We start from the raw sequence: 14,877 nt of genomic DNA on the forward strand, positions 1-14,877 counted from the left end.
ACTCCACTCACCATCTGTCAATGTGGGTATATTCCCTCTCCATTTACATTCTGCACTCAGTGGAGAAGCTGAAATTTTAAGGTTGAGCAGATGTGTATATAAGGCGGATATCAGTCCCCTCGGTCCTTGTGTTCTGAAGACCCCAATGAGCGCATATAGAGATACTTGTCTTTTAAGATCTCTAATCTGGGCCTGAAGGGCGTGTCTCAACTGCAAATACCTGAAGAAGTGTGGCCTTAAGACACCCGCTTTGGTCTGTAACTGAGTAAAAGAGAACAGAATGCCATTCTCATAAAGATCTTTCAAACAGCAAACACCGTACCCTCTCCATATCCTCTCTCCTTCACAGTGTAGCAAATGTGGAAATAATGGGTTGTTCCATAGTTGTATATCATCTGGTAAATCACTGTATTGCTGCATCTTTGCAGCCCTCCACACCTGATGCGCCAGCTTGTGAATCAATACGAGTGGACCTGTTAGAGATGACGGGCCCTCCAAAACCGGCCACAGGGTGGAGAGGTGCAAATACTCCTGCAAGTAATATTCTGAGTTAGGAAGCACATCCTGGGTCACCCATGGCACCAAGTAGCGCAACTGGCCGGCAAGGAAATACAAGAATAGATCCGGCAGGGCCGCCCCGCCCTCGTCCCAGCTCCTCTGTAAGGATTTCACGGCCAGTTTACGTCTGTTCTTACCCCATATAAATGTTGCCATGAGAGAATGAAGTTTATCGAAGAATTTGCGTGGTATGGGTACACACGCATGTTCCAATAGGTACAAAGCTGTGGGCTGAAGTACCATTTTGATTAGATTTACGCGTCCCATGGTAGACAGCGGTAGGGTATTCCAAGACTTAAATTTATCTACGAAGTATGACACCAAGGGACTCGTGTTTAGGTCATGTGAGGTGGCAGGGTTCTTAGTGATATTGACTCCTAAGTATTTGAATTTGTCAACTACCATTAGATTCTGATATACCGATGGCCACTCCACGGCCCATAGCGGCATTATGGCCGATTTTGCCCAATTTATGCATAGACCAGAGAAGACCCCAAACTGCTCAATCAATGTGATTGCTCGGGGCAAGGTAACCTCCACTGAGTCCATGTACAAAATGAGGTCATCAGCATATAGGCCCAGTCTGTCCTCCCTATTTCCCATAGTTATGCCTTTAAAAACACTATCCTGCCTGATTCGTAATGCTAAATGCTCGATAGCTACCGCAAACAAAAGAGGCGACAGGGGACATCCCTGCCTGGTCCCCCTATATAGTGCAAACGTTGACGATAGAGAGCCATTGATCAGAATGTTCGCGGATGGGGATTTATAAATGATATTGATCCACCTGATGAAACTAGGACCAAAACCAAAACATCCAAGGACATGTTTCAAATAAGGCCATTCTACAGAGTCGAACGCCTTGGCTGTGTCAAGCGCGGCCAACGCCCACAGTCTCCTGTCCGCGCAACCCAACTGAGCAATAACCTGCGCCCTACGTATGTTGCTGGATGTAGATCTACCAGGGATAAACCCAGATTGATTTTCATGTATAATGGACGATATTACTCTGTTCAATCTGTTTGCCAGAATTTTAGTGAGAATTTTGTAATCTAGATTTAATAACGATATAGGGCGGTACGACCCACACTCTGTAGGGTCTTTGTCAGGTTTTAACAAGACTACAATAGAGGCCTCGTACAACGATTCTGGAAGACCGTCAGCATCCAAGGAGGCATTATACATGCGCAGAAGCTGTGGTGCCAGAATGTCCCTATATTTAGAATACACCTCCAATGGAATCCCGTCTGGCCCGGGGGCTTTGCCTAAATTAAGTCCCGCTATCGCCTCCTCTACCTCCTCCAGGGTGAATTCCCCATCCAGCAGTTCCCTATCCAAAGCAGATAGTTGCGGATGGGAAACCTCCTGAAGGTAGTCCTCTAGTACCTGTGTGGTATACTGAGCACGAGAGCCATACAGGTCCTGGTAGAATTCCTTGAACCGATCCAGGATACCCTCAGGCTCAGACACCACCTCCCCTTCCCTGTCGCTAATGCGTAATATCGGCGGAGACATGTTGTTCCTCCTCACTACCTGCGCCAGCACCTTCCCCACCCTGCTGCCTTGTTCAAAGGTTTGTTGCTGCATGAAAAGCATCCTGCGATCACTTTTTTCTTGCAAATGGTTCATGTACTGTCTACCCTTCATCATCCAATCTCTCCTATTCTCTTCAGTGGGGTCTGAGACATATGCAGATTCTGCATTCCTGCACTGCGTGCCCAAGTCCTCCTCCTTACGGCGAGTGAATTTCTTAATGTAAGAGATGGATGACTTAAGGCACCCACGCAGGAAGGCTTTCAGAGTCTCCCACAACAGGGCCGGATGAGCGTCAGCTGAGTTAACAGCAAGGAATGAATGGAGTTGGTCAGGTATCCTATCATTCAGGGACATTAAAGATAACCAGAACGGGTGTATGCGTTGTTTGGGCACACGGACAGCACAGTAGGGATCAGTGATTGAGGCCATTATAGGTGCATGGTCAGATAAACCCTGGGATCCGTAATGTATCTCTCGAGTAGCCATGAAGGTGCCAGGGGTGCCCAGGAGGTAGTCAATCCTAGATAAGGCTCCTCTAGAAGGAGTGAAGCAAGAGAATTCAATTCTGTCTGGGTACCTCTCCCTCCAAATGTCCAACCACCCAAGCTCATCTAACAGGCGAGCCAAGGCAGTTTTACCCGATGTCCGTCTACAGGAGTCACTGGACGGGCTGCAAAACCTATCCTTCACAACGTCCAAGGTTAAGTTGAGGTCCCCCATGCCAAGTACCCCGGCTGACGGGAATTGTGCTGCAAATCCTGCCGCAGCCTGCAGCAGGGAAAGATTGGCAGGGGGGGGGGATTGTACATATTTAGAATCACATAAGGCATACCATTAATGTGGGCGTATACAAAAACAAACTTCCCCTCAGGGTCAACAGACGTGTGATGAGGTTCCCATCTGACCCCCCTGTGGATCAATAATGAGACCCCTTTAGAATACGAGTTGCCATATGCACTTTCCACCCACTGAACCCATGGTTTCCTAACTCTCCCTCCTGTGTCTGTGGTGAGGTGCGTCTCCTGCAGACCCAAGATATGCGGCGCGAAACTGCGGATATGTGAAAACACAGCCATTCGTTTCCTAGGTCCGCCTAAACCTCTGACGTTCCAGGACATCACTCTTAAACCCGCCATGATAAACACCAGGTAAAGACACAAGGATAATCACCCCTCTCCTGGGGTTCACCATGGCAGGAATAACGTGCACTGTATAGGACTCTCACATCTTGCTTGTTAGACATTGCATCAATAGCGAAAAACATTGCAAATACACTAAACCACCCCAACAGGGGGTAAACATAATCACATCCATGTGAACAAGTGGCCATGTGTTTGGGGGACCTGCACGGTGTATATAGGTGAAAACCCACTGCAGGTGGAGTAGCTGACCCCCCCCATTTGAAGTTATATCTGCTGATTACATGAATACTTGGCATGAGGAACTGCCCGCAATTAACCCTCAATGACCCTGAGGCCAATTATCAACATGAATTAATACTTTACCCAACTCTGACTTGGAGCAGCGTTGGAAAACAGAAGCATAGGGGAAAAAATAAAGTAAAAGTCATGAATAGGTATAGAGGGCAAGCAGGGTCCACGCAGCAACTTTTTCATCTCTCAGGCATGTCCATGAAGAGCTTCAGATGCAGGCCAGATCATCTGGGAGGGGAACGTCGGTGTCTCCCAGCCATCCAGTCCTCCGCTTCGGCAGGATTAGAGAAGAAAAGTGACTTGTCGCCATCTACAACTCTCAGGCGAGCAGGATACGCCATGGAATACTTGAGGTTCAGCTCCCGGAGGCGTCTCTTGATAGAGACAAAGGTAGCACGTTTCTTTTGAAGGTCAGCAGAAAAATCCGGATACAGTGAAATGTTCGCAGAGCCTAGTGATATCTTTTGTGCGACCCTGGCCTGTGCCAGAATGAGATCTCTGTCCCGCCAGTTTAACATGCGAGCTAGTAGAGGTCTTGGGGGGGCACCAGGAGGCAACGGCCTGGCAGGTACGCGGTGCGCCCTTTCCACCGTGTACGCAGCTGAGAAAGCAGCATTGGGGAATATCTCTTTGAACCATCCCTCCAGGAAGACTGCTGGATCTGGGCCCTCGGCCCGCTCAGGCATGCCAATGATGCGCATATTATTGCGCCGCGCACGGTTCTCGAGGTCGTCGCATTTCTGGCGAATTAGCTCCACAGACTCCTCCACTGCAGTAATCCTTGCCGGTAAGAGATTGGTTAGATCCTCCAGGTCTGATACCCTGGTCTCGGTCACTCGGACCCGCTCGCGCAGCTGCTGCACATCTTGGCGTAATAGGCCCAAATCCACCCTTACCTCATCTATCTTCCCGGTCAGGGAGACCTGGCACCCAGTAATGGCTGCCATGAGTTGCTGGTGAGAGGCTTGCAGGGTGAATTCAGGTTCGGCCTCCGCCTCGGTGAGTGGCTGTTGTGACGACTGGTTCCTGGTACTGGCCGCGCGTATCGGAGACGAAGCTGCGGCGCCATGCTGGGAGTCCTGCCTGGCAAACTCCTTTAGTCGCTCCGCCGCCAACTGTGCCTTGCTGGGACTTATGTCAGAGGTAGAGCGCTGGCTGCTGGCTTAGGTAAGCTCGATGGGGCAAATTTCAGCAGATGTGGGGATCAGGATGGCTCAGGATAGTTGGCGGGAGCCGGAGCTTCACTCAGATGCGGCCGTCCATTACGGCAGTTGGCCACGCCCCCCCGACTAAGGGTACTTTCACACTAGCGTTTTTCTTTTCCGGCATTGAGTTCCGTCCTAGGGGCTCTATACCGGAAATGAACTGATCAGTTTTATCCTAATGCATTCTGAATGGAGAGTAATCCGTTCAGGATGCATCAGGATGTCTTCAGTTCAGTCTTTCTGACTGTTCAGGACAGAGATAATACCACAGCATGCTACGGTTTTATTTCCGGCCAAAAACACGGAACAATTGCCGGAACACATTTTTTTTTACATAGGAATGTCTTAGTGCCAGGTGCCGCAAAGCCGGGTAAGTCAGACCGAAAAATATGTGAAAAAAATAAATGCTGGATCCGTTTTTCCAGATGAAACCGGAAAGACGGAACCGGCATTTTAATGAATTTGTAAGACTGATCAGGATGTTGATCAGTCTTACAAATGCCATCAGTTGGCATAAGTTTTGACGGATCCGGCAGGCAGTTTGGGCGACGGAACTGCCTGCCGGATTCCTCTGCCGCAAGTGTGAAAGTAGCCTTAGACTCAGGATGTGAGCTTAAAGGGTCACCTAGATTTTGACATCAATCTCCCACTGTACTACTTTGAGCTACAGGGTTACGCTAAATCTTCCCCTTTAGCTATCTGACATACAAGTCTAAGGCCCCTTGCAGACGAGCGTTCCTCCCGCAGCGAGTCCACAACGCAGCTCATGGCTTGACCTCCCAGCGCTGCCGGGGGTCACATAGCATTATATTGATTTATGATGCTATGTAACCCTTACAGTTCTGGAATGTATTGGATAACACTGGCAGCATTATGCCAGTGTTATCCAATACATTCCAAAACTGTAAGGGTTACATAGCATCATAAACCATTCTAATGCTATGTGAATCCCGTCAGTGTTGGGAGGTCTGGCCGGGTGCTGCTATGCAGACTAGCTCCGGGAAGAAAGCTAGTCTGCAAGGGGTCTAAGGCCTCTTTCACATGAGCGAGTTGTCCGAGAGGGTGCAATGCGTGACATGTACGCATGGCACCCGCGCTGAATCCTGACCCATTCATTTCAATGGGTCTGTGTACTTGAGCGTTTTTTTCTGCGTTGCGTGAAAAATGCAGCATGTTTTATATTCTGCATTTTTCACGCAGCCCTGGCCCCATAGAAGTGAATTGGGGCTTCAGTGAAAAACGCATTGCATCCAGAAACAAGCCTGGATGCAATGCGTTTTTCACTGATGGTTGCTAAGAGATGCTGTTTGTAAACCTTCGGTTTTTTTATCACAAACGTGAAAAACGCATAAAAACGCATTGCACCCACGCGGGAAAAAACTGAACACCTGAACGCAATCGCAGACAAAACTGACTGAACTTGCTTGCAAAATTATGTGAGTTTCCCTAAATGCATCCGGAGCCAATCCGTATCGTTCGTGTGAAAGAGGCCTAAGGGATATTAGCTGCCACCACTTGTCATGTTTAACAGACAAGACGCCTTAAACTAGGAAACTCCCAATTGCCCACTCAAACCCACTACTCTCTCTAGCAATTCCCAGGGTTAATAAACCAATAGACGCATCACTTATTGGTCATGAAATTGTTTAGAACACAAGAAGGACTTTTTGAAGCTCATGAAGTTACCAAAAGGTAAAATACAGTCCTGATCAAAAGTTTAAGACCACTTGAAAAATGGCAAAAAATCATATTTAGCATGGCTGGATCTTAACAAGGTTCCAAGTAGAGCTTTAACATGCAACAAGAAGAAATGGGAGAGAGACAAAACATTTTTTGAGCATTCAATTTAATGAAAACAACGAATAAACTGAAACAGGCTGTTTTTCAGCTGATCAAAAGTTTAGGACCACACATCCAAAAAAAAAACAAAAAAAACCTCCAAAACAGAAATCCAACTTCCAAACATGAACTCAGTAATGAGTAGCTCTGCCGCGATTGTTGATCACTTCAAAAATTTGTTTCGGCATGCTTGATGCAAGCGTTTCCATGAGGTGAGTGGGAACATTTCTCCAAGTGGTGAAGACGGCCGCATGAAGGCCATCTACTATCTGGAACTGTTGTCCATTTTTGTAAACTTCCCTTGCCATCCATCCCCAAAGGTTCTCAATTGGATTTAGATCAGGGGAACACGCAGGATGGGCCAAAAGAGTGATGTTATTCTCCTGGAAAAAGTCCCTTATCCTGCGGGCATTGTGTACTGTAGCGTTGTCCTGTTGAAAAACACAGTCGTCACCACACAGACGAGGGCCCTCAGTCATGAGGAATGCTCTCTGCAACATCTGGACATAGCCAGCGGCCGTTTGACGCCCCTGCACTTCCTAAAGCTCCATTGTTCCACTGAAGGAAAAAGCACCCCAGACCATTATGGCGCCCCCTCCACTGTGGCGCGTAGAAAACATCTCCGGTGGGATCTGCTTGTCATGCAAGTAATGTTGGAAAACATAAGGACCATCAAGGTTAAATTTTTTCTCATCAGAGAATAAAACTTTCTTCCACCTTTGAATGTCCCATGTTTGGTGCTCTCTTGCAAAGTCCAAACGAGCAGTTCTGTGGCGTTCAAGGAGACGAGGTCTTTGAAGACGTTTTGTGTTTTTGAAGCCCTTCAGTCTCAGATGCCGTCTGATGGTTATGGGGCTGCAGTCAGCACCAGTAAGGGCCCAGGCTTCATTTGGGTCGAGGATCATCCAGTGTCTTGACGGACAGCCAAGTGGATCCTCCGGCTCAGTGCTGGTGAAATATTTTTGGGTGACTTTTTTGCTCCATAACCCCCAGGATCATTTAAGAAATTCCAAATGACTGTCTTACTGCGTCCCACCTCAGCAGCGATGGCGCGCTGTGAGAGATCCTGCTTATGCAGTTCAACAACCCGACCACGTTCAAAAAGGGAGAGTTTTTTTGCCTTTGCCATCACAACGTGTGACTACCTGACAGAAAATGACAATGAATCCACATCTTTGCACAGATTTGGCCTTTTAAAGGCATGTGGTCCTAAAATTCGGATCAGCTGAAAAACAGCCTGTTTCAGTTTAATCGTTATTTTCAATTAATTGAATGCTCAAAAAATGTTTTGTCTCACTCTCATTTCTTCTTGTTGCATGTTGAAGTTCTACTTGGAACCTTGTTAAGATCCAACAATGTAAAATATGATATTTTGCCATTTTTCAAGTGGTCTTAAACTTTTGATCAGGACTGTACAATGACATACAAACACAATGCAAAAAATAACAGTTTGAAAATAAAAAGGATTAAAGAAAAAATGTGATGTGCATATCAAACATGGAGGGGTTATAAGCAGTATGAGAGGTGTTCTTTAATTACCACATTTTGCAGAGATTATGATTGAGATTATGTTAACACAGGTGATGTGTCACGATTAGGTTGGGGGGGAAACACCACACTGAACACAGGAGGGAAGAGGAACAGTAACTGGGCCTGGAAACTAGGGAAGAAACAGGTCACCTCCTAGACAACCCAAATCCGGGCCCTGACTACCTATCAATATGAATAGACCTTGAAGGTAGGAATATTCATAAGCAGGATACCTAGGCCCTGATTTCCCTATAAGGCCCTGGAATAAGTATAGGACCAGAGACAACCCATTCCTCCTCAGATGGACGAATGGAAGTCTCTGTCTCAGGCCCAGATACAACAACAGGGAATATAACAAATACAAACAAACGCGACACTTAACTTCTGTAGAGATGGAAGAACAGGAACACCAGAGAGGATCTCACACCAGCTCAGCCAAACACAAATTAAGCTATCAACCGCATAGTCAGAAGGGTGGGGTGAGACTATAAAGGCTCTGAAGTATGAGACTGTAAAGATATCGCATGGGCGAGGGTTCAATAAAGCATTCATGGTGTCTAAATCAAGTGTGACCTACAACGTCCTCTAGTGTGGTTTGAATCTGTGATTTCCCTCCCCACAATTCCAAGGAAACTGATATCACAAATTTATAGCAAGCTTCGCTCTCCGCCTATATTAGCCAGGCCTGCCTTTATAAAACATTGGGAAATAGATTTGAACATCACCATCCCCTTTACATCTCTCCATAAAATTCTTGACTTTCCCCACAGGGCCTCCCGCTGCGTCCGAATCCAGGAGAATGGGTACAAAATTCTAACCAGGTGGTACAATACGCCAGATAAATATGCACTTTTCTCTCAAGCCAATTCGGACGCATGCTGGAGGTGCCTGCGGGAGAAAGGGACCTTCCTCCACATATGGTGGACATGCCCCCTTATAAACAAATGGTGGTCTGAAATCTTCTCCCTGGCAAACAAAATTTGTCATACTTCTTTTCAGTCATCTCCTCAACTGGCGTTATTATCCCTTAATCAAGATAAAGACCATCCACACACACCCTTCATTTGAATGCAATTGCTGATAGCCGCTCGCCTTGTACTTCCCAGATTCTGGAGGCAAAGTCAAACCCCATCTATAGAACAATGGTTGCAAAAAGTTGATCAAATACACAGGTTCGAGGAATTATCCTCATGGGAAAATCATACACATATTGCTTTTATCAAAAAATGGCTCCCCTGGTCAACCTTTAGATCACCCTAAAACAAAGACACCCCTCTAACCCTCTAATTTACTAAGGTTTCTCACTCAGGCCTTCAGGGACCTTCAACTACATATAGAACGGTGGTGCGCTTTTCACCTTGCCATCTGCAAACACCCTCTCCTCCCATACAACTGGACCAGAAGAGTAATGATCACCTTAGGATACCACAACTCTTTCCCCTCAATACCAGTAGTTCGGAACTCTTTCCACATCCTTAATTCCCTTCTGATTACCCATTCTACTGTGCTCTCTGATTTCTGACAATACTTGATTGCAATTTACAATGTATTTAATTGCATACCGATTTGACCTGCGAGCCTTTACCTTGGTACCCTGTTACCCTTTCTTTATTGAAAAATCAATAAAAATATAAATAAAAAAAAAATAAAAAAACCCATTGGTGTGTAATAGTAGAGGAAGACGAGGAAAGACTAATCTATCAAATATCTTCTTTTCTTCTCCGAGAGCCGTCTCACTTGTTGAGGTGCTGCAGTGTAATTACAACCGCTCTGTCCCATCAAGTGAGGTGGCGCACAGGTAATTTTGAAGCGGAAGTCAATATTTATTTTCATTTTTTCTTCCCCACCCTCCAAGACCCATAACTTTCTTGCTTTTCCATTCACACGTCCTTACGAGATTTAATTTTTTTAGGAACTTTTGCTTTACTTTTTTAATGGAACCATTTATTTCACTATATTTTGTATTGAAAGACAGGGGGGGAAAATTATTTGTCGGGTGAAGTAAAAAAAAAAAAAAAAAAAAAAAGACATTTCCGCCACAGTTTTTCAGGTTTTATCATTATGGCGTTGACGAATACCAAATTTTTACTACGTTAAAAGAAAATAACTTTTCAAAAAATAAAACTTGTCTTTGTATCATCATATTCTGACACTCAGAACTTCATGTTTTCATCTACAGAGCATTTTGAGAGCATTTTCTTTCATGGGCTGAGGTCTAGTTTTTATTGGTACCATTAAGGGTTACATGCAATTTCTTAATCACTTTTTATTCAATTTTTTAGGAGGGACAAGGTGATCAATTTGTAAATCACGCAAATTTTTTCTGTTATGGCATTCATCGCACAGGAATAATATTTTTATATTTTAATAGTTCGGAAATTCCATTTTTTTTTATAATTCATTTATTTTTATATGTAAAACTGGAAAAACAGGATGATTTGATTTGTAATATTTAGCTATGGTAAGGTAATCAGTTCTTGCACTTGGGTGAAAGAAGCAAGGTCTACAATTATGTAATAAATGGTAAACACTGGATAAAAAATACCACTGAAAATGATTTGGGGACATTGGTGGATAGTACACATAACTTTAGAAACAAATGCCAAGTAGCTGCTGCCAAGGCAAATAAAATAATTGGATGCATCACAAGGGTTCTGTTTGTAAAGATGCTATGAAGGATTTAGTAAAGCCATTTTGCATGAGATCTTGAGCGATCCCTCTAATTTGTAAATGGTCCTTTAGCTTCAAATTTTCCCGCAAACTATGCTACACTTCCTTTCAATAGCAGCAGAAACTAAGAAATCAACGTGAACCGAAAAAAAAAGACTTAATAAAACTTCCATCTTTTATAGATTTCTGTGAATGGTGAAAGTTTAAAATACTCAAATTACAGCCAAAAAGTCAGCAACGTATATTAGCAGACAAATTGTGCAAGTAGTAACAATCCAGAAGAAAGCAATTCTGGATATGATACAAAGAAAGCAATTATTGACACCTCCTTTTTTTTCCTTCAATGTTTTAATGTAACAATGACTTCTTGCGACTGTAATAAATCCCGATTTGGCATCTATAGGAATACAAGACATTGAACCATAGCGAGAAATCGGTAGCGCTACTGTTACAAAGTGCACCATCGACAAAAACAGCAGCTTCCCACTGAATAGCATTTGCCTCAGGACTACAATAGGGGAGACAAGTGTCTGTGACCAGATGGAAACTTACAAAAAGATTTTTTTAAAACATTATTTACTATAGTATTACATAAGGCGCTATTACAGTATAGAGTATTACATTAAATCTCTGGGGTCAATTATCTACTCATCTGCTTGACGGGAATAATGTGCAGGTTACAGTAAAACTCTTCTGCCTGCTAGAGGCACAGAAATCCAGAAGCGAACATAAAAAGCAGGATATTGATGTGCTTGGTGTCTTATTTAAGCACAGTAATTATTTCAGTAATAATCTTCCTGTTACATGCTAAGCACAGTACATTCCTTACCTTGGCCATCTGCTTGCTGATTTGAAGTCTTTGGTGTGCCAGCTGCAGTTCTGACGCTAGTTTTATTTTAGCTTTCTTCAGCTCGTTCATGGAAGCAATTGCTGCCTGCTTCCCTTTATGTAACACCGATACTTGGTGTTGTAAAGATGCAACTCGTCCCAGCAACGATGTCAGTGACGGACCAGGGCAACTTTTCTGCCTCACTTCTCTCTGTACTAAATACAAGATCATAGAATAGGATTACTGCATGCGCTCTTGAGGTTCAATCCAGTTTGTATGGATGGATTCTGTATGAACGGGTTAGAAATGAAGGAATCCCGTCCGTTTTTTCCCTGTTTTTGAACAGATGGAAAGACTATTTTGCCCTCATAGGGTCTGTTAGGTTTCCATCAATTTTCCTTTATTTATGAAGTCAAGAGTATTGCTGAAGGCTGCAGTACTCCTGCCATAAAAATATAGAATAACCCCTGATGAAATGCCAAAGATGCCAGTGTAAGCAGAGCCCAATGGGGCTTTCAGCAATACAAATGAATAAATAGTGTATCACCTGTCCACAGGACAGATTGCTGATCACAAGGCAGGGGGTTCGCGAGTCCCCTGTATGATTGGAGTGGTAGAACACTGTGTGACCATTGCTCCATTCATTGTCCATGGGAGTACACTGCTCCGGGCAGTCCCAGACATGTTAAAGAGCTGTCTCAATTCAGCAAATGGCATTTATCATGTAGAGAAAGTTAATATAAGCCACTTACTAATGTATTGTTATTATCCATGTTGCTTCCTTTGCTGGCTGGATTCATTTTCCATCACATTAAACACTGCTTGTTTCCACCCTAAAATTCAACAGCAGCGGTGGCCATGCTTGCACACTATAGGAAAAAGCACCAGCCTATGCGTGCTCCCACGGACCTGCCCACCAGAGAGTCCAGAGCTTTTTCCTATATTGTGCAAGCACGACCACCGTTACTGGATTGCCGGGTGGTCGTAACCATGGAAACGAGCAGTGTATAATGTGATGGAAAAATGAATGAAGCCAGTAAAGGAAGCAATATGGACAATCACAATACATTAGTAACTGCCTTCTAACTAACTTTCTCTATATGGTAAATGCGATTTTCTAAAGTGAGACAACCCCTTTAATAGAACATTGCTTACACACATCTACTACTGATCCATTCACACCGGGGAATAGGCCCCCCCCCCCCCCACTTTCTTGAGTTGCAGGGGGTCAGAACGTTAGTGATAATATATTTATGATCTATCCTATGTAAAAGTGCTAACTGTTCATAAGTGAACATTTGGATTTCGAATTACAATTGAAGGCTCAAGAAGGGTTTCCATGTTAGTGCATAAGATCAGGTAAGACTACTTCCACGATTTGTCCTGCAGTTTCCTTCAGAGATATCCCCAGGTATACATAGGCAAACAGTGGTAATGGAAGCACGGCCTACTCAATCCAAGACAGGAAAAAAAATATATACTAATAAAAAACCATACTAATGTATACTGGCCCAACAAGATCAAAGCGTCAGTCTGTTTCCCTCTGTCAGGTAAATGGGGACCTATAAATACATTTGACTTATGCGCCAGGAGCTTTCCTAGCACCAGCAGCAAAGCATACACTACAAACACAGTAAGTAAGTAGCCTAACACTGGTTACACAAACCAATCATATACAAAGCTACTGGTCAAAAAATCTTATTTGTCAGCGTTCTATCATTGGGAATGAAGCATTAATGCTCTGATTTATAGGATCTGGATACTCATCAAGTATACTGTATTTAGTTTGGTATAATGTAATTGTTACCATTTAATTATCTCAGAGGGTTTGCTTTACTATATACATTTATTTCTTCTTCTACATACCTCAACAATTACTCCATTTTCCACCTGTTCATATTAAATTATACATTCATTTCTTTTAAGACTCAGCCTCAAAGACAAGGGGAATTATACATACCTCGCACTGTTGATGGATAATTCTTTAACGTGAAATTGTATCTTTTTCGGTTAATCTTCCTGGATCTCCTGCCAGATATGCAATCCTTTAGAAAAGTAGAGAACAAATAACAGTAAACTGCCATGTTGCTTAAGAACATTGGTCTTGGTGTTCAACTGTAGAACAGTTTAAAGCTCATCCACAGCTACATTCCATCTTTAGCAAACAACACAACATTGTAGGAGCTACCGTAATCTAACTGTCTACTCTAGTAGCAACCAGCATAGTTGTAAGGCTCCATTAACACGTCCGCAATTTTCCTTACGGTCCGTTTTTTTGAAGATCCGTGTTTCCGTAAAAACCTTCAGTTTTTTTTACAAAAGTGCATCCACATTCGTTCCGTGTTTCCGCAGAAATAAAAAAGGAAGGAGGAACCTGTGGATCTTCAATTGCGGACGTGTGAATTGCGGATGATATGCGGATGACATGCGGAAGACATTTGGTGTCTTTCCGCATGTCATCCGCATTTTTGCGGACCCATTGAGTACAATGGGGCCGCGGACCGCAATTTGCCGCCAAAAGTAGGACATGCTTAATTTTTTTTGTGGGACCGCATCACGGAAGTGCGGATGCGGACAGCAAATCCGCATATTTTACTCCCCTATTGAAATGAATGGATACGCACCCGTTCCGCAAAATTGCGGAACAGATGCGGAAGGAAAATTGCGGACGTGTGAATGGAGCCTTAATGTGACTCTGGACTTTAAGGATAAAGCCACATGGTTAGGTTTCTGGATGAAGTTTTGGAAGCAAAGGACCAATACAACTTCTCTTCTTTTTTGAATTCCCTGCTAGTTTCGGCTTTCAAAACTGCATGCAGAAAGCTCAGCAGGTGGCGGTACTCTAATAACGTGTGTATTAGTTAAAGGAGGGCCTTTGGGTACACTTGACCATTGTACTAGGAGCTCTCTCACCACATATGACAACTGTACAGTAGACTGCAAGGAAATGTGAATGTATCCTATCTCTGGTCAGAAAGACAAGTACACCTATGTGTTCAGAAAATCAATCAACTGGTGAGTGAACATAGGTGAGTTAGAAGCAGGCAAAAACATAATGGGAAAACCCAAAGATTCAAAATTGCACTACAAGAAAACCAATAAAAAGGTGGTCACAAGATTGAAATAGGTTCAGAGTGTAGTAGAAATGGTACACAATAACATGAAAACCTGGCAATGTGATCTCTAGCCTGACCACCAGCCCAGAGTTTGCTCTCTCCTGTGTAGACAGCAGTGGTCAGTCTCCTAGCAGTCTGAGTGAGCTCCGGGATGACATTAT

At 43.9% G+C, this 14,877-nt stretch overlaps 1 protein-coding gene across 1 annotated transcript in view; it reads right to left on the reverse strand.

Moving 5' to 3' along the window:
- The window catches only part of CNTLN (centlein), a 353,786-nt gene that overhangs the window by 114,071 nt on the left and 224,838 nt on the right, over positions 1-14,877 (reverse strand). Inside the window, exons 18-19 of the mRNA XM_040417242.1 lie at positions 13,561-13,645; positions 11,601-11,815 (exon numbers count right to left, since the gene is read on the reverse strand). Coding sequence (XP_040273176.1) covers positions 11,601-11,815; positions 13,561-13,645 — 300 coding nt within the window. The remainder of the gene's footprint in view (positions 1-11,600; positions 11,816-13,560; positions 13,646-14,877) is intronic.

Source organism: Bufo bufo, chromosome 2 (assembly GCF_905171765.1).
Source record: "Bufo bufo chromosome 2, aBufBuf1.1, whole genome shotgun sequence".
Taxonomy (NCBI): domain Eukaryota; kingdom Metazoa; phylum Chordata; class Amphibia; order Anura; family Bufonidae; genus Bufo; species Bufo bufo.